General features: G+C 47.2%; 1 protein-coding gene across 4 annotated transcripts in view; it reads left to right on the top strand.

Moving 5' to 3' along the window:
- RGS20 (regulator of G protein signaling 20) overlaps positions 1–24948 on the top strand; it is an 84962-nt gene that overhangs the window by 41438 nt on the left and 18576 nt on the right. For 3 of the 4 annotated variants that reach the window (XM_040487790.1, XM_040487791.1, XM_040487792.1), the window contains one exon: positions 23940–24088. The exons of the other annotated variant lie outside the window; for it this stretch is intronic. In XM_040487790.1, coding sequence (XP_040343724.1) covers positions 23940–24088 — 149 coding nt within the window. The remainder of the gene's footprint in view (positions 1–23939; positions 24089–24948) is intronic. 4 annotated transcript variants of the gene reach the window in all.

Here is a 24948-nt window from a genome sequence, read left to right as displayed (position 1 = left end):
CCCAGTCTCTTCCTGATCTACACCCCAGTCTCTTCATGATGTAGATCCCAGTCTCTTTGGGGGCTGACTTGGGAAGTTGGGCACATCACAGAAGCTCTCTGAGTCTGACTTTCCCCCTTGATAAAATGGGATCTGGAAATCTCCATGGAATCAATTCACAAATTACATGTAAGGTGTGATGACTACTCCATTTGCTCATGTAGACAACGGGGAAACTCTGGATTCGTTGGAAGCCATAAGTGGAAAAAGTAGGCTCTGATAAGGAGTTTAGATTTTCTTCTAGTGTCATAGATTGCCACTGAAGACCACAGGAGGGGGCTCACAAAATTGTGGATTCTGTTGTAATCAGTAGATGTTTTAGACATTGTGGGCCATATGGTCTCTACTGCAACTACTCAGCTCTTGCCACTGTAATGGAAAATCTGGGGGGGTGGGGGGGTAAAGTAGAAGGGGGTGGATTGGGGAGTCATTGTAGTGTCCCACACAAAATATGATGCCCACCTGGGCCGGGTGGGCAGTGGAATTGGAGAAAGGTGAGTAGACCTGATGTCTACGCTGAAGATCTGGCAACCTGGCCAATGAGTAAGCAGCAGAGAGAGGAATCAAGGTGGTTCCTCGGATATGGGTGAATAGGGGCACCATGTATGGACTTGGAGAAGGTGGGAGAGGAAACAGAGGGGGCAGGAGAGGAGACACAAGAGTCCATTTTAGATCCTAAAGCCTGAGATGTCTACAGAGGTCCAACTGTGGCGGCAAGTAGGCGGTTGGATTAATGTGTTTTGAAATGAAAGGATTGGCCTGGGCCAGAGGCAGAAATGTAAATTTGGTAGGCTCTTCATGATACGTAGCTTGCTTTGCTACAGCATACTAAATTCTCATAAGGCTATGGTGGGAAATTCTTCCGCATGATCAATGGGATGTCACTGCCCTAGAATCGGTCTGGACTTTTCTTTTCTAAAACTGTAAACAATCTACAAAGAGTTTCTATATATTTACCACACAGGTCAGCAAACTAAGGCACACGGGCCAGATCTAGACTGCTGCCTGTTTTTGTATGGCCTGCACACTAAATACGGTTTGAGTTTTTTTTTTAATTTTTTTTTTAACATTTATTTATTTTTGAGACAGGGAGAGACAGAGCATGAACAGGGGAGGGTCAGAGAGAGGGAGACACAGAATCTGAAACAGGCTCCAGGCTCTGAGCTGTCAGCACAGAGCCCGACGCGGGGCTCAAACTCATGGACCGTGAGATCATGACCTGAGCCAAAGTCGGACGCCCAACTGACTGAGCCACCCAGGCGCCCCTAAATATGGTTTTTACGTTTAAAAAAATCATTTATTCATTCTGGGGCACCTGGGTGGCTGTCAGTTGAGTGTCTGACTCTTGATCTCAGTTCAGGTCATGATCTCATGGTTCGTGGGTTTGAGCCCCGCGTCAGGCTCTGCACTGACAGTGCGGAGCCTGCTTGGGATTCTCTCTCTTTCTCTCTCTGCCCCTCCCCCCATCTCTGTCTGCCCCTCCCCTGCTCTGTCGCTCTCTCTCTCAAAAATAAACATTTAAAAAATAAATACAAATGCGATATTTTTATTTTCCGTATATATATTCCATATATATCCATATATATATATATCCATATATATATATGTGTATATATATATATATATATATATACACATATATATATGGAGAGAGAGAGAGGGAGAGGGACTTATTTGGGGGAAATGGCTCACACGATGATGGAAACTTGGCACATCCAGGCTCTTGCAGGGCTAGGCTGGGGACTCAGGAAGAGTTACAGTTCAAATCCAAGGTAGTCTGCTAGTAGCATTCCTTCTTGCTCAGCGGAGGTCAGTAAGTCAGCAACAGCCAAGTGCAAGAGATGTGGAGGGCAAGGCATGGGGGAGGGGCATGGGGCCTCCATACCCTCTGTGGAGACACCACCCTCCCAGCAGCTAGATGTGTTCACTGGCCCAGAGGTTCAATGTTCACACTTTTTAACTGTTGGAGGAAAAAAATCGGAAGAAGAATAATGTGTCGTGACACGTGAAAATATTCTGAAATTTGAATTTTAACATCCGTGAAGTTTTATTGGAACTCGGCCATACTCGTTCAGTTATGTGATGTCCGTGACTGCTTTTGTGCTAATGGAAGCAGAGCTGAGCGGTTGCTTTAGAGACGAAATGGCGGGCAAAGGCTACAATATTCACCCTGCAGTCCTTTCTGGAAAATGTTTGCCTACCTCTCATCTACAACCTAAATGTAAGTGTGAAGGAAGTATGACTGCGTTTTTGTAGGAAACAGTTTATATGAAAGTTTATATGTGACGTTCAACCTCTAGCAATGTTATTTCTTAGAAGTGTGCACCCTTTTTAAAATTTTTTTTTTAATGTTTATTTATTTTTGAGAGCGAGCGAGACAGAGAGTGGAGGGGTGGGGGCAGAGAGAGAAGGAGACACAGAATCCAAAGGAGGCTCCAGGCTCTGGGCTGTCAGCACAGGGCCCGACGTGGGGCTTGAACCCACGAGCTGCGAGATCATGACCTGAGCCGAAGTCAGACGCTCAACCGACTGAGCCACTCAGGTGCCCCCAAAATTGTGCACTCTTAAGAAAAAAACATTAGAAAGACAGACCAAAACTTCAGTTAAAGACAATCTCCTATAGGAAATAAAGTCAGAGGATCTAACTTAAGGTTCCTTAAGGTTCCTTAATGGTATCCGCCATTTCTACGTTTTGCATTTTCACATTAGGGGGAAAACTTAGGGACACTGAACAAGCCTCAAAAGTACTAATGAACAAGGGCCAGAGGGAAACAAAAGCCTGTGTGTATAACTTCAATGGTAGCAGCTTTCGGAGGCTCAAATTGCCTACAAGCTAAAAGCTTTAAATAGGATGGGAGCTTGCTGTCATTGTCACAGTATGAAAAAGTCTAACTGACCACGGATGGAAGTCAAAGTTTGAGGACCCAGTGCTACTATCCACTAAAGGATCGTGGAGAATTTTCTATGTAGGAAAGTAGACTTTGTGAAAAAGAAGAGGAAAAAATTGCCCAGATAGTCCTGGAAGGAGTAGAGAAGAGTGGTTAGCTACTTATGAGCACAGGTTTTTGTGCACTTTGGTTACCCTTAATTTTCACGTCCATCCGCACATTTCACAATCCATCTGCTGTGACTGGCGGAAAATTCGTTCTTCAGCTAGCAAATCTGATGTCCGTAAGATTTGTGGCCAGCATAAACCATGCATTAGGAGAGCCCCAGCTGACTGGACCCGAGTGGTGGAGGCTTCCACGGCCCTGGGTGAGGTCTTACTCTCACGTGTGATTAAAAAAAAGGATGCCCTGTCCTTAGCATTTCCATAGTTCCAGCAAATGGTTTTTGGGGGGGTCGGGGGGGCATGATCGGAAGCTTCATTACAACTGTTATTCATTGAAGACACTTAAAATAAAAATGAACGTCACTTTAAGAAACCTAATAACCTTTACTAAGCACATTTGAGAATAACTTTTCTGTATATATACCTTTTCGGTATAATACCGAACCCACCAAAATTAACACTGTTGTAACATCCTTTAACATCTACTTAACATTTAACATCTGCATCACTTAGCATTTGCTAAGGCTGCCGTAACAAAATACCACCGCAGCAGAAGTTTCTTTTCTCACAGTTTGGAGGCCAGAAGTTCAAGTTCAAGGTGTGGGCAGGTTTCGTCTCTCCCGAGGCCCCTGTCCCTGGCGTGGCTCGCAGCTCTCTTCGGTGCCCTCCCGTGTTATTCCTTCTGTGTGTGCTCATCCTCCTTGTCTTTGTCCAAATTTCTGCTTCTTATAAGGACGCCGGTCAGATTGTATCGTGACCCCACTCTGATGGTCTTATTTTAACTTACTCACCTCTTTTAAACACCCTGTGTCCAAACGCAGTCACGTTCTAAAGTAGTGGGGATTAGGACTTCAACATAAAACTGGGGAGACTGGGGCGCCCTGGGTGGCTCAGTCGGTTGAGCGCCCGACTTCAGCTCAGGTCATGATCTCATGGTTCGTGTGTTCAAAGCCCCGCGTCAGGCTCTGTGCCTAGAGCTCAGAGTCTGCAGCCTGTTTTGTATTCTGTGTCTCCCCCTCTCTCTGCTCCTACCCCCTCTCCCCTGCCCCTTGTTCTGTCTGTCTCTCTCTTTCTCTCTCTCTCCCTCTCTCTCTCTCTCTCTGTCAAAAATAAACATTAAATTTTTTTTTAATTGGGGGACACATGGGGTGCCTGGGTGGCTCAGTCAATGAGGCGGCCGACGACAGCTCAGGTCACGGTCTCGCGGTCTGTGACTTTGAGCCCCGCGTCTGGCTCTGTCCTGAGCGCTCAGAGCCTGCAGCCTGCTTCCGATTCTGTGTCTTCCTCTCTCGCTGCCCCTTCCCTGCTTGCTCTCTCTCTCTCTCTCTCTCAAAACTAATAAACAATAAAAATTTTTTTTAATTGGGGGACACAATTTAGTCCCTAACACTGACCATATCACGTTGTTTCTCCTTCGTCTCTGCCCGACTGCTTTCTCCACCCTTCATCTTTTTCACGTACTCACTTTGGAAAAAATTGGACCCGTTGCCCCATGGATTGTCCTACATCACGAATGTATTTGCTTCTTCCTCATGATGCTTAACTTGTTCCTCTGCTCCCTAAATCTCTGCAAACTAGATGTCAGATCCAAAGGCTGGAATCGACTTAGGTGGGTGCAGTGACTTAACTAGACCACTTCATGGATGGTGCTTGAACTTCTGCTTCCTCGCATCAGAAGGGCACCGAGTCTGGATGACCAACCCCTGTTAGTTATGCTAAGAATGTTATTTCCTCAGGGCTTTTGTGGGGTTTTTTTATGTTTATTTATTTTGAGAGAGAGAGAAGGAGAGAATGAGTGGGAGAGGGGCAGAGAGAGAAGGAGGACACAGGATCTGAAGCAGGCTCTGTGCTGACAGCAGACGGCCCGACGCGGGGCTCGAACCCACAGACCGTGAGATCGTGACCTCAGCCAAAGCCTGACCCTGACCCTGACCGACCGAGCCACCCAGGCGCCCCTCCTAAGGGCCTTTTGGATGCTTGGTAGGTCAGCTCACCATTGACAGAGCGGCTAACAGGCACAAGGTGTGTCTGGATACATTTGGCAGGTATAACAGGAGCCTTCTGGCCGTCAAAAGACCTTGACAGTATGAGCTCCAGGCCCGCCCTCTGATGCCCTGTCCCTCTGGAGGGAATGCCTCCTTGATCGGCAGCCCCCTAGCCCCCTCACCCTCGCCCCTGCATGGCCTTTTCCCAGCTTCAGCTTCCCTGGCTGGTTTCGACGAGGAAGGTTGCACTTCCCCCTCTGCGTGGTTAATCAGGACAAGTCTTCTGAGTTGAGGAAACTGTAGCACCTCCAGAAATGTTTCTGAGGAGACCAGATGTTCCCAGACCCTTGTCCTAGTATTGAAGGGAATCCGAGTGTGGTGAGGAATGGGGCAGGGGTGGCAATTAGGGGAGCAGAGAGGGGCTTTGTCCTTTTTCTTGTTGGGAGGATATGTTCCTTGTATCCCCTCAGGACCACAGAAGAAACTGGCTTCGTTCTTAACAGCCCATGCTTCAGACGCTTTCGTGAGTGAGTGCGTAGAGGACTTAAATCCACATCGAATTTCGATTCACATTCTTAGGGTTACGTGGAGGCACGTACAGTACAATACACGATACCCTGTGGGCTCTAGATTTAGTCAGCCTTCAAAACCAGAGAGAGGGGGGTGGTAGGCAGAAGACGGAACAGCGAGGGCCGATGTGGCACGAATTGCACTTCCGCACTGTCTTCTCTGTTAAATAAAATCCGAAATGTAACCCGTGAAGCTTTATGCGTTTCTGTTTCTCCACGTGCGCTCTGGGAACCACGCCTCCACTGTTGCATGTAGGAAAGACCGTGAACGTGATAGTCAAGAGCACTTGTGCTTTCAACCAAGGAAACAGCTTGCATTCCTGATCTTTGTAGCAACCCCCCTCCGTGTAAAAGGGAGCCCTGAAATGCTGCCACAGAATGTGACTGGCACGTTCTTTTGAATTTCCCACTGTAACATGATGTTTGGGGAAGTATTTTCACGGCACCTTCTTCTTTTTTTTTTTTCCCCCTCAAATACAGACTTTAACAAATTCCAAGCGTGTGAAGCGTCTGACTTTGGCTCAGGCCATGATCTCACAGTTTGTGAGTTCAAAACCCCCCGCCCACCCCACCCCACCCCACCCCACCCCACCCCATCCCCCATGAGGCTCGCTGCTGTCAGAAGAGCCTGCTTCGGATCCTCTGTTCCCCTGTCTCTCTCTGCCCTTCCCTCCCACCCCCCGCCAAAGATAGAAAATAAACATTAAAAAAAGACCCCTAATATTAGCAACCGCACACAGCTCTGGGCTATGGACGTAGCATTTCCTTCCAGAACCCGGCTGCCAGTCCCCACGCCGACCCCACCCAGTGCTGTGTATCCCTCTGTGCCCTGTATCCCTCTCCCCCTGGCCACTTCGGAGCCCGTGTTCTTCGCGTGTACCCGGTTCCCCTGCCCCCGCACACGGCAGCTGCTCTTCCCCACCAGGGTTCTCCCTCCTATTTTTCTCCCCTGGGTATTTTTCTTTCCTTTTCTGATGGGTCTGGGCTCTAAGCCAGGGAATTGCTTTGTCACACCTAACCAGATTAACAGCTCGGATTAAATACCAGGCCCGGGGCAAGTTACCTCTGTGAAACAGCAGGTGGGACTGGCCAGCGGGCAAATGACTTGGGTCAGCTCACGACCTTAGCGCCAGGATCCAACTCACAGCCGGTGCTTTTGCTCTTTTGGACGCCTGCAGTCCCACAGACTGCCTTTAAAGTCAATTAAAGTAACAGCATTGTAGGGGGGCACCTGGGTGGCTCCGTCGGTTAAGCGCCGAACTTCGGCGCAGGTCACGATCTCATGGTTCGGAGGTTCAAGCCCCGCGTCGGGCTCTGTGCTGACAGCTCAGAGCCCAGAGCCTGTTTCAGATTCTGTGTCTCCCTCTCTCTGCCCCTCCCCTGTTCATGCTCTGTCTCTCTCTGTCTCAAAAATAAATACATGTTAAAAAAAATTTTTTTTAATAAAAAAAATAAATAAAATACATATAAAGAGAAAATAACAGCATTAAAAAGCTTTTAATTGAAGTATAGTTGACACAATGTTACATTCGTTTCAGGTGACAAGACTATGTAAGGCAACGGCATTTTAGAAACCATCTCATTGGGGTGTAATGCACATACGTACGGTTTGCCCATTTAAAGTGTGCAGTTCGATGGCTTTGTTTTTTTTTAATTTTTTTTTCAACGTTTATTTATTTTTGGGTTTTTTTTTATTTTTGGGACAGAGAGAGACAGAGCATGAACGGGGGAGGGGCAGAGAGAGAGGGAGACACAGAATCGGAAACAGGCTCCAGGCTCCGAGCCATCAGCCCAGAGCCCGACGCGGGGCTCGAACTCCCGGACCGCGAGATCGTGACCTGGCTGAAGTCGGACGCTTAACCGACTGCGCCACCCAGGCGCCCCTCGGTGGCTTTTAATATATTCAGAGTGCGTGGCAATCTCCATAAATCTGTTTCCGAACATCTCATTCCCCAGGAGGAAACCCACGCCCCCTGGCTGTCACTCAGGCCTTTCGCCCGCAGCCGCTAGCAACCGCTGACCCACCTCTGTTTCTGCAGCTTCGTTAGGTATTTCCCCTGAAAGGCGTCCTGCCGTATGTGGCCTTTGGATCCTTTGGATCCTGCTTTTTTCACCAGGCAGGCAGCGTTTGCACGTCTCACCGATGGAGTAGCATCTTCGGATAAGAAGAAAAGCTTAGTGGTCACCTTGCCCCTTCAGGTTGCAGGTGGGGAAACCGAGGCCGGACCCCGTCTCCCTGCCCGGGCCTCGGGCAGGTCCTCGCCGGCCTTCCCCGGGGAACCCACGAGAAGCGCTCCCCAGCTCCTGGTGGCCAGCTGAGGCACCTACCCCCCTCTTCTCTGGTCTCCCCACTCCCGCTTCCCTCGGCTCTTCTGTTACCACCTGCGAGCAGCGGGAGCCATTTTCGGTTTCTAGATTTGTGAAGGGTCAGGTGCCAGGTGTCCGAGGCTGGATAAGTGGGGACCTGGGTGGATACGGATACGAAGGTATAGGCTGGATTTGTTTATGAACTTAGAACACAATTTAAAGGCCTCCCTCCCACATTACTCCTTCTCTCTGTTACGCTAAATGCCAGTCAGTACTAAGTTAAGCTAGTAATAAGAACCGTGTTAGAGTAGCACTGTCTTTTCTTCGGAGACCTCTGGTCTCCATTCTGTCTCTACTGCCTTCAGTAAATCTCCAGGTAGCTGGTGTGCAGATGAGGCAGAGGCCTGGGAAGATGACGCAGTAGGGTCCAGGCCACACCCGTGGCAAAGGTCAGAATAGAAGTAGCCTCAGACTCGAAACCCCCTGGTCTCTCTTCCCAACACGCCCCAGGCCACCACACACACTTGTGGAAGTTCTGGAACAGTTGCTCATTACTTTTCAACGACTACTCTTTTTTTTTTTTTTTAAGTTCACTTATCTCTTTTGAGAGAGAGAGCACAAGCGAGGGAGGGGCAGAGAGAAGGAGAGACACAATCCCACGCAGGCTCCACACCGTCAGCGCAGAGCCTGATGTGGGGCTTGAACTCACAAACTGAGGTCATGACCTGAGCCGTCGTCAAAAGTTGGAAGCTCAGGGGTAGCCTGGGGTGGCTCAGTCAGTGGGGCGTCCCTTTGGCTCAGGTCATGATCTCACGGTCCGTGAGTTCGACCCCCGCGTCGGGCTCTGTGCTGACAGCTCGGAGCCTGGAGCCTGCTTCCGATTCTGTGTCTCCCTCTCTCTCTGCCCCTCCCCCGTTCATGCTCTCTCTCTCTTTCTGTCTCTCTCTCTCTCAAAAATAAAATAAAAACAAAAACAAAGTTGGATGCTCAACCAGCTGGGCGACCCAGGTGCCCCCAACAACTATTCTTTAAGTACCAGCCCAAGATTTGCGGGCCTTCCCCAAATAAACCTGGAATGCTCATCGGTGTCTGATCCCAGTCCCCACCGAGGAGGTCACCTTGTGGTCTGGCTTCAGCGGAGCTGCTGTGCTCTCTGGAACTCACTGTGCCGTCGGCAGAATGTCCCAGCTTTTCCCAAGTGTCTCAACGGCCCTTGTCTCCCTTCTCCCCCTGAAATCTGGCTCCTTTCTCAGACAGCACATCTCCCGCCCTGGCCCTGGTGATTGCAGCCATTTTTCTGCAATGCGCAGTGGGGGAGGGGCAACGAGAGGGAGACACAGAATCCGAAGCAGGCTGCAGGCTCTGAGCCATCCGCACAGAGCCCGAGGCAGGGCTCGAACCTACGCACCACGAGATCATGACCTGAGCCCCAGTCGGGTGTTTAACCGACTGAGCCACCCAGGCGCCCCTGAAATTGTACCCGTTACTTCCATCCTTAGAAGTCAGACAGGGGTCTGTGGCCACTTCCAAAACATTCTTCCCTCAAAACCCTACCTCTTAAGTTCCGGCACATGCTTCAACATGGCTGAACCTCGAAGACCCGACGCTGACCGAAACAAGCCAGACACCAAAGCACAGATCCTGGATGATCCCACTTATTGGAGGAACTTTCGAGACAGAGAGTGGCGTGGTGGTTGCCAGGGGCCGGGGGTGGGTGGGGACGGGGAATCAGTGTTCAACGAATTCAGAGTTTCAGCTGGAGAGGAGAAAGTTCTGGAGACAGATGGTTGGACAATAGTGTGAATGTACTTAGTGCCACTGAACCCTACACTTAAAAATGGTGAAAATGATAAATTTTATGTAAATTTACCACAATTTTAAAAACCATAGACTTCTTTTGAAAGCGTATCCTTGGAGCCTGCTTCTGCCCCTTTCAGCCATCTGTGCAGCCTCTGGTCCCTGCTCTGGAGTAGAAGACTCCAGCATCTGGGTGCCATTTCCTCTCCAACACTGGCCCTGTCATCACTCCTGATCTCTTCAACTTGCCTGTAAATGACCCGTGCCACCCTCTGGCCTCTCAGCTCCTTAATTTCTCGGTTCCAGAAGTCTCTTCCTCTCCCACACCTCAGCCCTCACTTACGTGACCATCCCTGGAGTCAGCCGTCCCCCGCTGCTCCGCCTCCGAAACCCTGTCCCGAAACCCACGCCCATGGCCCATTGGCTCACTCTGGCACTTCTCCATCAGTCCTCTTGGAGAAATCCGAGGTCCCTGGTCTCTGAGCTCCTTCTCATCCCCCTGACTCACGTGTGCTCAATGCCTTCCATCTCTTCATCATTCACCATCCTTCCTGCATGTTCCAGGAACGTGCCAGTGTCATTCGTATTTGCAATTCCTTCTTAGAAGCACCCCCAACATTTCTGTGTGCCTACCTCCAAATCGTTGGTCTCATCTCAGGTCCCCCTCTCAGAGACCTTCCCTGGCCACTACCCTCATCATGCTACGGGGTGTCAACCCTTTTAGCATCCTTCAGCACATCTCGTGCCCGACGTTTTCTTACCTGTTCACTGTCATGGCTTTTGTCTGCTTCTTTGACTAGAACATGCCCCCGTGGCAGAGACGGTCAGGCTCACCCCGCAGCCCCCCACCCCCACCCCCGGACCGCTTCACTGGGGAGCTCAATAAAAGTGTGACCAGCTCAGCAGGAAAACCCTTTGAAAACAAACAACGTGGTCATATTTTTAACCTTTTGACCCTTTCTTTGCCTGATCCCCCTGATAAGTCGTCAAACAAAGACTCGACATATTTTCCACCTTTGAGAAACCGTGAAACGAAGCAGCCAGGAAGGACGTCAACCACTTCTCACAATGTCTTGTTGACAATGCCCCAGGATGCTGCGGCACACACACAAATCGCGTGCAAGGCCGCGATGGCGCTCACTGGACTCCAGATTTCTGCCAAGAACTTTGTAGGGCTGCCCTGTGAAATGGACAGCATCTCAGGCACTCTTACACGCTTTAAAACACGCCTCCTCCATGACGCTCTCTGCTTCTTCGGCATCAGGGTCAAAAACATTGAAAGCATGGGGCAGACCCCTGGCAGCGAGAGTAGATCGCAGAGGAACACGTGCGGAGGCGAGCGGAGGCGAGCCAGCACCTGCAGGCCCATGTGCACGCTCTTAGCGCTGGGAAGATTTCCCGCGAGCGCTCCCCTGCTTGGAGCCTCCTGGGCGCGGGAAGTCAGGACGCCCTGGCAGGTGGCAGACACCCGGGATAATTATAAACCTCTGTTCCACCCTCCTTCCATTCCCGTGTCTTCTCGGCTTTCCTGTTTTCGTGCTCGCTTTCTTTAAAACCATGCCAGACAGAGAGAAAAGCACGCCTATGGTTTGACGCATGTACCCCCTGCACACACCCCTGTAACCGGCATCCAGATTGTGGCGACCGCGCACCGCAAGTTCCCAGAAACGTCCTCACCAAGGCGAAGCCCTGCTCTGACCCCTGACCGCACAGGATGGTTTCGCCAGGGTTCGTATTTTCTTGCAATAGCACCACGCAGGGCACCGTCTTTTTCCGTCTGGCTCCTCTTAACTCCACGTTGTTGGTGAGATTCTTTTTTTTTTTTTTTTTAATGTTTTTATTTATTTTTGAGACAGAGACAGAGCATGAGCAGGGGAGGGGGAGAGAGAGAGGGAGACACAGAATCCGAAGCAGGCTCCAGGCTCTGAGCTGTCAGCACAGAGCCCGACGCGGGGCTCGAACTCACAGACCGTGAGATCATGACCTGAGCCGAAGTCGGACACTCTACCGACTGAGCCACCTAGGCGCCCCTGTTGGTGAGATTCTTGTGTGTGTCGACGTGATTGTAGATCGATCATGCTCATTGCTGAATAATACTCCATTGGATGCACACACCGCAATCTAGCCATCCCGCCATTGATGGACATTTGAGTAGTTTGAGGCTACTGTGTATAGTGCATCCAAGAGTAGCCTAGTAACGCATGCTTTTGGTGCACCCTTTCTGGGGAATGTGTACTAAGCGCTGCAGTGGCTGGGACGGAGGGTGCGCATGCGGTCAGCTTTCGTGGATTCTGGGAGTGTTCCAAAGTGGTCGGACCAGTTTGCACTCCCGTCGGCAATGTGACCGCCATCACTTGGTATTTCTTCCTTATTTCAGCTGTTCCGGGCTGTGTCTGCAATGGTATCGTTACACTGATTATTACTTTAGGGACCTTGCTGTGACAATGAAGAAAAAGCTAAACTATTAAATGTCAAAACAAAAATGACTGGTTTTTCAAAGTTTATTTATTTTGAGTGAGAGTGAGAGAGCAAGTAGCAGAAGGGGCAGAGAGAGAGAGGGAGAAAGAGAATCCCGAGCAGACTCCACGCTGTCAGCACAGAGCCCGACTCGGGGCTTGAACTCACAAACCGTGAGATCATGACCTGAGCCGAAACAAGAGTCGGAGGCTTAACCAAGTGATCCACCCAGGCACCCCCAGAAATGACTGATTTTTATGGTTTTTAAATGTTTTTATTTTTATTTGGGGGGGGGGGGGCAGAGGATCCAAAGCGGGCTCTGTTCTCAGAGCAGAGAGCCCAATGCGGGCCTTGAACTCACGAACCATGAGACCACGACCTGAGCCACCGAAGAGCCCCTGATTTTTATATTTTTGACAGAGGGATCAGGTGGAATCTGTTCATACGTTGGGAATTAATTTCCTCTAAATGAAAATGGGCAGGTTAATCTATGGAGCCGTTGTGCTATCAATATTGTGCATGTGTGTGTGTGCACGTGCATGTATGTATGTTCATATAGGTATGTCCATATATTTTGCATCTATTATTTCTAGTGCCTCCTATATGCTAGGCACTCCTCTTCCACCATCATGGAAAAAAACACTCTATTGATGTTTTGATGTAGGTTTCTTTTTAAAATGTTTGGGTATGGTGAACAGAGGAGACACCCAACAATTGTTACAGGAAAAGAGATACCAGTTTAGAAAAGTGTGTCAAATTTGACTAATCTGGAATGCTAGCTAACATAGCCCCAGAATTCATATTAACTGTATCTTGACTACATCAGCTCTCCAGCCAGCCACTGTCCACAGCAGTTAGGTCCCTGCGACATAACAGACAAGAAACTACGAGAAGCAGACCACAGTCCTGCCCAGTTTCTGCCCTCGGTCTTTGTCGGGTTTCTAACCCTGATGACCTAGCACTGTCCATGCTGCTTCCCTTAAACCTGTTCTTAGGGCGCCTGGGTGGCTCAGTCGGTTCAGCGTCCAACTTCAGCTCAGGTCATGATCTTGTGGTTCATAGGTTCGGGCCCCGCATCGGGCTCTGCGCTGACAGCTCAGAGCCTGGTGCCTTCTTCAGATTCTGTGCCTCCCTCTCTCTCTGCCCCTCCTCCTTTGCGTTCTCTCTCTCTCTCTCAAAAATAAATAAACATTAAAAAAAGAAAAAAAGAAAACCTATTCTTTTCTTTTTTTTAAGTAATCTCTATGCCCGACATGGAGCTCAAACTCACGACCCTGAGATCAAGAGTTCACACGCTCTTCTGACAGCCAGCCAGGTGCCCCCGATAACCTCTGCTTCGCTGCTCCCCCAGCCTCACCTTCCCAGCTATCCAAAATGAAAATGTATCTCCCAAGCAAAAGCACACTCATCGCAAAGTCAACTCCTTCCCTACCAAGTACCACCTAAAATAGTGTCTCAGAAGGAGGAAAAAAGAAAGACCATAGAGGGAGGAAGGGCAATGACGACTCTCTCATGGCTCCTTCCAGAACTTCACCCTTTTTCTAGTGAGCCAAGGCCAGAATGGAGGGCAGAGACTTCCTTCTTAATTCAAGGCTGGAGACGTTACCTAAGGCCCGCGGAGAAGTAGTGGGGGGGTGGAGGTGAAAGGCATCCTGGGGACAGACTTCATTTGGCTTTGCCAGGAGTTGTGAGTGGGAGCGGCGGAGGGTGGCTTCAAGCTTTCGTAGACAACTGGAGAGACAACAGCGTTGCTATCGAGACAGGAAGAGGGAGACCATGGGTAGGTTTGTCCGTTGAAGTAAATTCGAATGTAGGCATTCATTTTTCCATGTTGCAAATATGTTGTCCTTTTTTTCCCCCTGTAATTTGCAGTGATTGCTCAAAAATTCTTGTTAGAGGGCCTCTTCCTTGCTGAGAAACACTAAAAAGCCAGCAGAAGTTCTCATGCACACCATTAATGACTGACTGACACATTCTTTAATGACTTGAAGATTCCCCAAAGCAGCCCCACAAGCATTTCAGTTCACATTCAGTACTTTGAGAGGTGCCTCTGGGCTAAGTTATCATGGGGAATGCATCCATCTACAATCTCCTTGAGAAATTCCCATGGTCTCCTGGGATAAGGAAAGCCCAGGATGAAGATTTCAATCAGTACTCGCAAGATGTTCTTGAACTGTTGGTTGGCATTAAGAAAGAACAACTTAAAACATGCATAATTGATTAATTTCCTTCAGATCATGCTCTTACTACTTCTAATATTTCCCAAAAGCCATCATAAAAGTTGAGTTACACAATATGTTCATTTAGTAACAACAGAAAAGAAGCGAAAGACATGACTATTGTAGTCTTAAACTTGGCCACAGCTATTTAAACAGAAGAGTAAAGATTTCCATGCAAAGTCACTGCAAAACAGATGGTAACATACTTAAGTACTTTTTTTAAGAGGTGAGGACATGTGTAAGCATCCATCTGGAAGTAATTGTAATTCTAAAATGTCTATTGTTATTAGTACGCTTTCAGTTGACTTCCCCTTCTAGAACAATGAGCCGGTTTTGTCTTAAAATAGCCCCCAAGTCATTCAGACAATAAAACCAAGACAGAAATTTTTGAAAGCTCATAGTTTTACACAGAGGAAGAGTTCAGATCTCCCACCAAAACCCATGAGCTACTAAAAACTGTTAGCTCTCTGGGTCATATAAAATAGAAGACACAGCTCTGGTTGGAGTTTTGGTCCATTTGACCATGTCGAAGTCAGTGCAAGTAGCTTCCAGCTCTTCGTTAATCTTTCATGAGCTAGAATGAGTTGGACTTCTTTGTGGTGATGACTGTACCACAGGGCAACGTGCCGCCATTCCCTCAGACTTGAAATTGGTTTATCTCAGGATCCAGCTAAAGAAAACAGAAACATCACTGTTGACCTGGGTTCAGCTTCTTTCCCAGTAGCTAGTAATAACGGGTGGAAGCCTTCGACGGGCAGTGGGCCTGGTCGTGACTTACTTAGCATCAGGTGATCCGGTGTTACCGCTTGGACCGTGTGACTCAGAGAAAGCCGCGTTCTCCTATTGCTGTTTTCAGACTAAGCAGCTAAGCTAACCCCAGGGAGAGCTGAGTAGTAAAATGGACCCTGCTGATTTCAGTTGGTCTGTTTTTCGAACTTCATGGGGTAGATTCTTTGGGGTTTATTTAGGTTTATTTATGTACCTTGAGGGAGAGACAGAGCATGAGCAGGGGAGAAGCAGAGAGAGAGGGAGACAGAGTCCCAAGCAGGCTCCACGCTGTTAGCCCGAGGCGGGGCTTGAAATTCACAGGTCGTGAGATCATGACCTGAGGTGAAGTCAAGAGTCTGAGCCACCCAGGCGCCCCCCAGACGCCCCCCAGACGCCCCCATGGTACAGATTCTTGAATGAAAGAGACATCCCATGGGGTTTAACCCCACTCAAAGCCAAACACCTTCAGAAATAGCCCCTTTCAGGTCCCAGAAGCCCGGAGCCCATCACACCAGAGTTGCATCTCCCTCCAACGCGTGTAAGGACTTTTCCCCTTCACTTGAATCCTTCTAGTTCTTCAGAAGTTAGGCACCGTCTGAGAGGGTCCTGGGTCCTAGCTCCCTCCACTGCCCCCACCCTGCGGTGAGCACCCAACCTGAAGAACACACATTTGCAGACCCTGCGGGAGGCTGACACTCAGCCCTGCGCCACGTATGGAGCGCGCCCTGGGTGTGCTTGCCCCGCGTGTCAGGATCGAGGTGTAGACTACACGACTAAAGGTGGTATCTGTGAAAACCCATCCTGCATCCAGGGCAAAATAACGTTAGAAAAAAGCTTTTCCAGACTGCGGAAACTTAAAAGGCAGGAAGACCAAAAGAAGGCTAAAAATCAGGAGCAAATTCTGCTAAGTACTCAGAAATGTTACTGCAGAGAACCAGGAAACCAGAGTCTCTCTTAAGGCTGCAGCACAGAGAATGTTCCTGGAGTATCACCGCCGTTCTTTTCATGCATCTCAGCACCACTGTCAGTGGGAGCTCAGCGAGCAGTGGAAGTTAAATGACCTGAAGTGGCTCCTGAGGAAGGGAGCTTTGTTCCAGTCACTTGAACAGGCTCGAAAAAAATATCGGGGGAGGCAGGTTTAGGGCATGACAGGAAAGAAGGCACAGTTGGTGAGTGTGCCGGTGTGGTTAGTGCAAAAGGGGTCTCACGCTTGTTTGTGGTCCAAACCTATGACCTAGTAGGGTTGGTGTACTTGGAATTCCTAAAGCGATAAAATACCGGAAGTAGTTCTCTGCCTTCTCCTCCCACCCCGTTTTGACTTCATTAGTAGCTTCTTCAGTGTGAAGGCAGAGAAAAGGCAAAACTCAAATCGGTTACTTCTGCAACATAGGATAACAGAAGCGTCGCGGGAATGATGGAGTTGTTAGTCGCGAGGACGAATGTCCTGTGCTGGGTCCGCCCCATTCCCGCTGTGGCGCAAGTGCCCAGACTAATAGGTTCTTGCATCCATTGACATTATGATCCTGGAAAACGAATGGAAAATTCTAGAGGTGGCTACACACTGTATCATCTCGTTTATATGATATTCTGAAAAATGCAAAACTGTAGGTAAGTAAAGCTACCTCTTTTTAAACTTCGAAGAAGATTACCCCAAAATCTCAATATATTCAGAAGTCGTAAAGTCAGGCTACATTTTCTAATCAGTGCAAAAAATATACAGACGCTAGTGACAGGCTAGTCAAGAAACTAAAAATAAACTTAAGTGTTTTTAATGTTTATTTTTGAGAGAGAGACAGAGTGGGACACAGTGTGAGCAGGGGAGGGGCAGAGAAAGAGGGAGACAGAATCCCAAGCAGGCTCCAAGCCCTGAGCTGTCAGCACAGAGCCCAACACAGGGCTCGATCTCACCACGAGATCATGACCTGAGCCAATGTCAGACGCGTAACCGACTGAGCCACCCAGGTGCCCCTCAGAAGTTTATTTTTAACGGGGACCTGGGTGGCTCAGTCAGTTACGCGTCTGACTTCGGCTCAGGTCGTGATATGACAGTTTGTGAGCTCAAGGCCTGCATCGGGCTCTGTGCTGGTGGCTCAGAGCCTAGAACCTGCTTTGGATTCTGTGTCTCCCTCTCTCTCTGCCCCTCCCCCACTTATACTCTGTCTCTCTCTCTCAAAAATAAACATTTAAAAAAATTTTTTTACATAAACTTCTAAAAACCTTGGATAAAAAAAATCTGAGCTGAAATTAGATTTGAGCTCTTTAGAATTCAACAGTAGTGCCACACATCAAAACTCATGGCTATGATCAAAGCAGTAATTGGATAAAAATGTGTAGCCCAAAATGCATTAATTAGAAAACAGCAATGACTGAAAATAAATGAACTACAAATTTAGTGCCAGAGGTGAGGAGAAAGCTGACAAAATAGTTTTCAAGCAAGTAGATAAATAAAGAATAGTAGAAATGAAAACAGAAATTAAGGACATTTACTGTGATAAAAATAAAAGTTCTTTTACCAGCAAAAAACAGGTTTATTCGAGAATAGCAGAAAATTGCAATGCAGGACAGGCAAGCCACGGCAAAAAACCATAGGCTAGTCCAACAAAGGAGAATAATGTTATTTTATGGAGGAGGAAGTTGGGGGAGGGGTTGTTTTGAAAATATACACATTTGAGAAAAGCAAGAGTTCATGGTGATGATGGTTTCCCATTGGCTGAGTTGCTGGGGTCGTCAGTTTCTTGTAGGAGATGCAATGTGTATCTTTTCCTGTTGTGGCCTGTAATTGATGATTCTTTCCTGTTAAGGAGTCTTCTGTTGGGGTCTGTAATTGGCAGTTCTTGATGTAATTGACACTGAGCCATAAGGGGTGAGAGCTCCCCCTTCTGGTCCCCTGACTCGATTTTAGTTTAGTAAGGTTTCCCTTTAGTAATTTTCACGTGTGATCTACAGAGGGGTACTTGCCCAGAGGGAACATACTTCAAGAGCCAAGGTTTGTGATAGAAAAAGGAACTCAGAGGCTGTGTAGATGGATTTGGGACTGGGGTTGCCTTCATGGGACTTAGTCCTCTCAAGTTTCCTTGTATATTGGTTTAACTCTTTAAGGGCCTGAACTGTCCCCCGATGGTAGGATCATTTTCTACGAATTGCTCAGGATGGTTTTGAATTTATGTCCCTTAAGGTGCTTGGTTCTCCTTCACTGGGATCTTGTCTATGAATCTGTATCCTTGCCCATGATTTTTTTTTTTTATGTTTGTTTATTTTTGAGAGAGAGAGAGAGAGAGAGAGAGAGAGAGAGAGAGAGAAGGGCAGGGTATGAGCAGGGAAGGGGCAGAAAGAGGGAGACCCAGAATCCGAAGCAGGCTCCAGGCTCTGAGCTGTCAGCACAGAGCCCAACGTGCCCAACGAACCCACAAGCAGTGAGATCATGACCTGAGCCAAAGTCGGATGCTCAACCGACTGAGCCACCCAGGCACCCCAACCGTTGTCCATGATTCTAACAAGAGCTCGGGTCTTAGGCCTTAGAGATAAGATTGTTTTCATATAATACTTGATGTGTCATCATATTCCCAACATGCAGTTCAAGAAATGGCTGTTCTCAGAGGTTGGAAACTATAATGGAAATAAGCAGCTATTAATGGAATCCAACCACCAGGCTTAAGTTTACCAGAAAATAAGAAATAACTTTCCTGAGCTAATTATGGGTAGGTTAAAATTTTTTTCTAAGATATGTCTTTTTATCCCAAATTACTGAAAGACTGTGGTCAACATTAAGAGTTTGCCTTGGATTTTACTTGAACTTTGAAGGAATTCTCTTCAATGCCAGGTTCCTGGGAATTTGGAAAAGCCATGTTTGAGTAGGATTATCCTTTGGTTAAGATCTAAATGTTTAATAAATTGCCAACCCGTGTTATTCCCATTTCCTCAGGCTGAGGAAATGCCATAAATGATAGGATAAAGCATCTGAGGCCACCGACATTGGTCTTGCACTCATAGAACTCCTCAGGCAAAGGCAGCCAGCTACTGGGGCATTATGCCTGTGCTATGCTTGAGTCTCCCAAACAGACACTGAAGTGATGCCCAGCAGTCTATACCAGGCACCTACCAAAAGAAGAAGACGGTAGCCATGATGAAGAAGCGCTGATTCCATTTGTGGAAATGAAACGTGTACAGAGTTCTGCCACAGATACGATGAAGGCAAAGGAAAAAAGATCCATGAAGCTAGTTTGGCCGATCAGACCGTATGTCATCATATGAAAGACTGGCTGAGCTAATTCATACCCATGGTTTATTTTAAAAATCTTGTAAATAGGTCGAATCCATTTAATTCATGTGTTTGATGCTCAAAGAAAGAAGCTGAAGAAGAACAGAAGTCAGAGAAGAAATTGCAAACATAATCTACCAGCCACTCTTACAAGATTACAGTAATTTTACAGGCAAACTGCAAATCGTCAGGACGAAAATAATTTCCTAATAAAGATAGATAGATAGATAGATAGACAGATTTTTTAAAATCCCTTATAAAATATTAACCTAATCCATTCCAGCAGTATAATATAAGAGTAACCATCTTTTAGACCCAAGAAGAGTTTACTTAGTAAGGGAAGGGTGATTCAAAATTAAGAAATTCATTAATTTAATTTACTTCATCAACTATTCAGAGGAGGAAATTCATATTCTTAATAGATTCATATTCTCAATAGATTTGTAACTGTGATAGAATTCAACATTTTAAATTTGAAGAATAAATTATTAAAGAAAATTTTCAAGCCTACTGAAATGTAGAGAGGAAGGTACAACACAGTCCACATGTTAATGACACAACTTCAACAATTATCAACATGTTGCTGATCCTTAATATTCAGATTTTATTAGCATTGTTTGCTTTTTCTCACACTCTCCTGTTCCACCAACGCTCAGCAGGGCATAAATCGTCAAGGCTAACTGCTCCCTCCACCCAACACTCCAGTGTCTAGTAATCGAGTGAAAACCATTCATCTAGGATTTCATCATTCATCATCAACTATTCATCTAAAAATTTTGGAGCTAAGAGGGGATAGGTCATTTGTAGATTTTATAGGAATAGCATATATTTCTTGTTTATCCAAAGCTTTAAGTGATTCAAGATGTCAAAATTATTGAACCATCATTCATCATCAGCTATTCATCTAGAAATTTTGGAGCTAAGAGGGCATAGGTCATTTGTAGATTTTATAGGAATAGCATATATTTCTTGTTTATCCAAAGCTTTAAGTGATTCAAGATGTCAAAGTTACTGAACCACATGTAAGGTTTCCAAGAAACCATACAAGAGCTCCTAACGTTAGATGGAGGAAAAATTAAATAGATTATGAGACCAAGTTGAAGCTACAAAGATGAATTGAAATGTGGAACACTGAGAAAAGAAAGGAATTATAAGTTAGGAAAATGGTTAACAACCATGACTAGTCCAATAGAAATACTAAACATAATCATCAAGTATTATTCAATGTGGAAGAACAAACTAGAAACATGTTCCAACTGAACCCCATGCTGTAAATTTTAATATCATCTCAGCAACATACACTTCTCATCTTGTCTGATGAAAGACTTCCATGTTCAAAAGAAGACAATGTCTTGGGGCACCTGGGTGGCTCCATCGGGTAACGTCCGACTTCGGCTCAGGTCATGATCTCACAGCTCGTGAGTTCAAGCCCCATGTCAGGCTCTGTGCTAACAGCTCAGCACCTCGAGTCTGCCTCTGATCTGTGTCTCCCTCTCTCTGCCCCACCCCCGCTCACACTCTGTCTCTCTCTCTCTCAAAAACAAAATAATAAACATTAAAAAAATTTTTAAAAGAAGACAATGTCATATATATATATATATATATATATATGACAAAAGTCCAGCAGTAGGTACATGGATAAGCAAATTGTGTACCTCTAGACAATGGAATACTGCTCAGAAATTTTTACAAAAGGAATGAATGATTGATACACATAACCCATCGCAGAATAGTTATGCTGATTGAAAGAAGCCAGACAAAAAATATTCCATTTGTATAAAATTGTTTGAAAATGCAAATTGGCATATGGTGGGAGAAAGGTGAGTGATGGTCAGGAGCAGGAGAGAGGGGCCAGAGGGAAGGACGCACACAGGGTGTGAGGAAGGTTGCAGTTGATAATGTGGTCTGGATTGTGGCGGCGGTTTCACAGGCATGTACATGCCAAAACTTACAATTCTATCCCTTAAACATGTGCAGACTGTATGTCTGTTACACCTCAATAAAGCTGTTTTCAAAAACGTGTAACAGACATCGATGACATTTGCCTTTGATTTCTAAAGACTGTATTTAGCCATGAGCAACCAGATGATGTTCTCTCACTGTTTGCTCACTAAATCGTTAAAAATCTTCCTGAGATTTAACAAATGAGGCATGTACAAACAAATGAAACATGTTAACTAATAAGATAGGCAGGCACAACTTATGTTGTACTATGTAAATGATAGAAGGAAGTTTGCTTCAATCCTTGAAGTTATCTTCTCCCAGAAGCCCGCAGCACACATGACACATGTGGGCAAAGGGCTGTCATTAAAGAAGACAAAGGTGGGGCGCCTGGATGGCTCAGTCGGTTCAGCGTCCGACTTTGGCTCAGGTCATGATCTCACAGTTCCTGGGTTCGAGCCCCGCATCAGGCTCTTGCTGACAGCTCAGAGCCTGGAGCCTGCTTCGGACTCTGTGTCTCCCGCTCTCTCCGTGTCTCCCCGGCTCATGCTCTGTCTCTCGCTCTCTCTCTCTCTCTCTCTCTCTCTCTCTCAAAACTAAATAATAAAACATTTTTAAAAATTAAAGAAGACAAAGTTACCTAATAATACTGCTACTTTCAATATTTATGGAACCTCCTGGCCAGTGAAATAAGACCAAGGAGAAGAAAGATGCTTGTACTTGGAAAGGTATAGAAAGTAAACAGGCAAGTGTGACTATTTATAGACAGTATAATCATCCAACTAGGAAACCCAAGAGAATCAGTAGAAAGAATTCATAAGAATACTAGAATTCATAAGAGAATTCAGCAGGAAGGCAGGTATAGAACCCTTAGCCTTCCTATGCACCAAAATAACTATTTAGAAGCTTACTGTTTACAACAGCAGCAAAAACTAATCTATAACATACTCAAAATAAACCTGTCAAAAATATGCACGACTTATTGGAGGAAAGCCTTTAAAATATACAGAAGACGGGCTCTAAATGAACAAATATATCCGGTACTGATTGGGGAGACCCAGTGTTGGCAAAGATGTTGGAAACATAGTCCCTTGAAACCTACTGACATTACCACGTCATAATCCTTTCTTCTTCTGGGAAGCTATTGGGAATTTTTTTTTTTTTTTTTTTTTTAATGAGGCAAGTTGCATCAGTATCTCTTAGAAAATAACAATTACCACGGCGCCTGGGTGGCTCAGTCGGTGGACCGACCAACTCTTGATCTCAGCTCAGGTCTCGATTTCAGGGTTGTGAGTTCAAGCCCCCCCAAGTTGGGCTCTGCACTGGGCATGAAGCCTACTTTACAGCAGATGTCACTTCCCATAAATCTATCTATAAGTTCAGTGTGGTCCTGATTAAAACCCCAACATGGTATTTCTGGACTTTGAAAAGCTGATTCCAAAATTCAACTGGATGAAAAAAGACCTGAATAGCCAGAAACAATTTTTTGTAATTCATGAAGAGAACTTCACCTCCCCAGTGTAAAAACATACACTGAAACTATAATAATTAAGACAAAGTTCAATAGAATATACGAATAGGTCACAGTAGGAAGAGATAAATCTAGTGTTGGAGTAGAGTAACACATGCAGAATTTAATCCCAAAGGCCTCTTTAAGGTTCTTTAATGTAGCTTTGGTATTGTTTTGCTTCTTACTTCACCAACAAATGAATGATCGTATCACACGCAAAAGCGCACCCAGCAATTTCTCATTCTTCCCCCGCTTTTTTGCGTGTCTCCTTCAACCACTCTTGTGGTCCTCGGGAAGAGGAGAGGTTGAGGGGCATAGACGTCGCCTACAGTGGCCTGATCTCCACGGAGGTGGGCCAAGGAGACCGTCCCCGCAGATGCCAGGATAGGTCAGAGCAGGCCACAGGCCACAGCCCTCCCTTGCTTCCTGGGAATAGTTGCCCAACACTCACTAGCAGGCAGAGGCCGAGGGCTTTGCGCATACCCAAGGCGGGTAGCTTCTTCAAGGTTTCGCAGCTAGTTAAGACTTGACTGTCTTGTCAGTGGGGTGTCGGGACTTGTGGCCTCCCTCTTGGGACAATTCCTCCTCCTGCCTGGGTAGCATGCCTGACATCTCGGCCTGGCTTCCTCCCACGTCCGTGTTCTGGCCTCGTGGGCATCCGGAGCTCAGCTGTCGGCTGTGGCTGCGCCCCTGTGGTTCAGCCCGGAGGGACCGCCCAGGCTGAGAAACGCCCTCCTCGTAGACCCCGCCGCCACGTGGTCACGTAGGTGCTGTGAGTGTTCGTCTGACGCCCCCCACTGACCCGGGGGCCTTAGGGCGGGGACCCTCCACTCATCAGTCTCTTCACAGAGCTTGGCAGGTGCTAGACATGCGTGAATGCTGGCGATACTCACGGATTAAAAGCAGCAGGTTTGGCCAGAATTGGCGGAGATGACGTGGGGAGAGACACGGTGCATCTTCTCGGCGGTCCACACAGCGGACTCCCTGGCCTTGGGTGGCGGTAACCGCCCCCTCCCCTTCTCCTTGCGCTGTTGCAGCCCGTGGGATCCGAGCGGACGGAGGTGCGGAAACGGCAGATGCCCGCGGCCCAGGAGACCACCGGCCCCGCGCCGGGCCAGCACGGAGCGGGGAGCCGCGGCTCCAACGCCTGCTGCTTCTGCTGGTGCTGCTGCTGTAGCTGTTCCTGGTAAGCCCGGGGCCGCTGTCGTCACTACGCCGACCGGGAGGGGGCGCCCCTGAGTAGTGCCAGCTTGCGATTCCTTCTAGACCGCACTGCGTGCCTGCCGCTGATACGGGATCTCTGAAGGACGACACGCACACACGCCCAGACGCACACACAGAGACACAGACACACAGGGACACAGACACACACACACAGAGACACAGAGACACACACATACACACAGAGACATGCACATATATACACATACATACACACAGGGACATACAAGCATATACATACACACACAGAGATACATACATATATACACATACACACACAGAGACACATACACACATATATATACATACACACAGAGACACACACACACACACAGGGACACAGAGACACACACACATATACACACAGGGACACAGACACACACACAGAGGGACACAGACACACACATATACACACAGGGACACAGACACACACACACAGGGACACAGAGACAGACACACATATACACACAGGGACACAGACACGCACACAGAGACACAAACACACACATATACACACAGGGACACAGACACACACACACAGAGACACAGACACACACATATATACACAGAGACACATATATACACACAGGGACAGATACACACACACACAGATGCACATACGCACACACAGAGACACAGACACACAGGGACAGAGACACAGACACAGAGGGACACAGACACACACACAGAGAGACACAGACACACACATATACACACAGGGACCCAGACACACACACACACAGACACAGACACACACATATATACACAGAGATACATAGACACATTCACACATGCACATACATGTACACAGATGCACACAGACAC

The sequence above is a fragment of the Herpailurus yagouaroundi genome, unplaced genomic scaffold (genome assembly GCF_014898765.1).
Source record: "Herpailurus yagouaroundi ecotype Mexico unplaced genomic scaffold, PumYag 165, whole genome shotgun sequence".
NCBI classification, from domain to species: Eukaryota; Metazoa; Chordata; class Mammalia; order Carnivora; family Felidae; genus Herpailurus; species Herpailurus yagouaroundi.
Note: the sequence above shows the minus strand (reverse complement) of the source record. Positions and strands in the feature narration are given on the sequence as shown.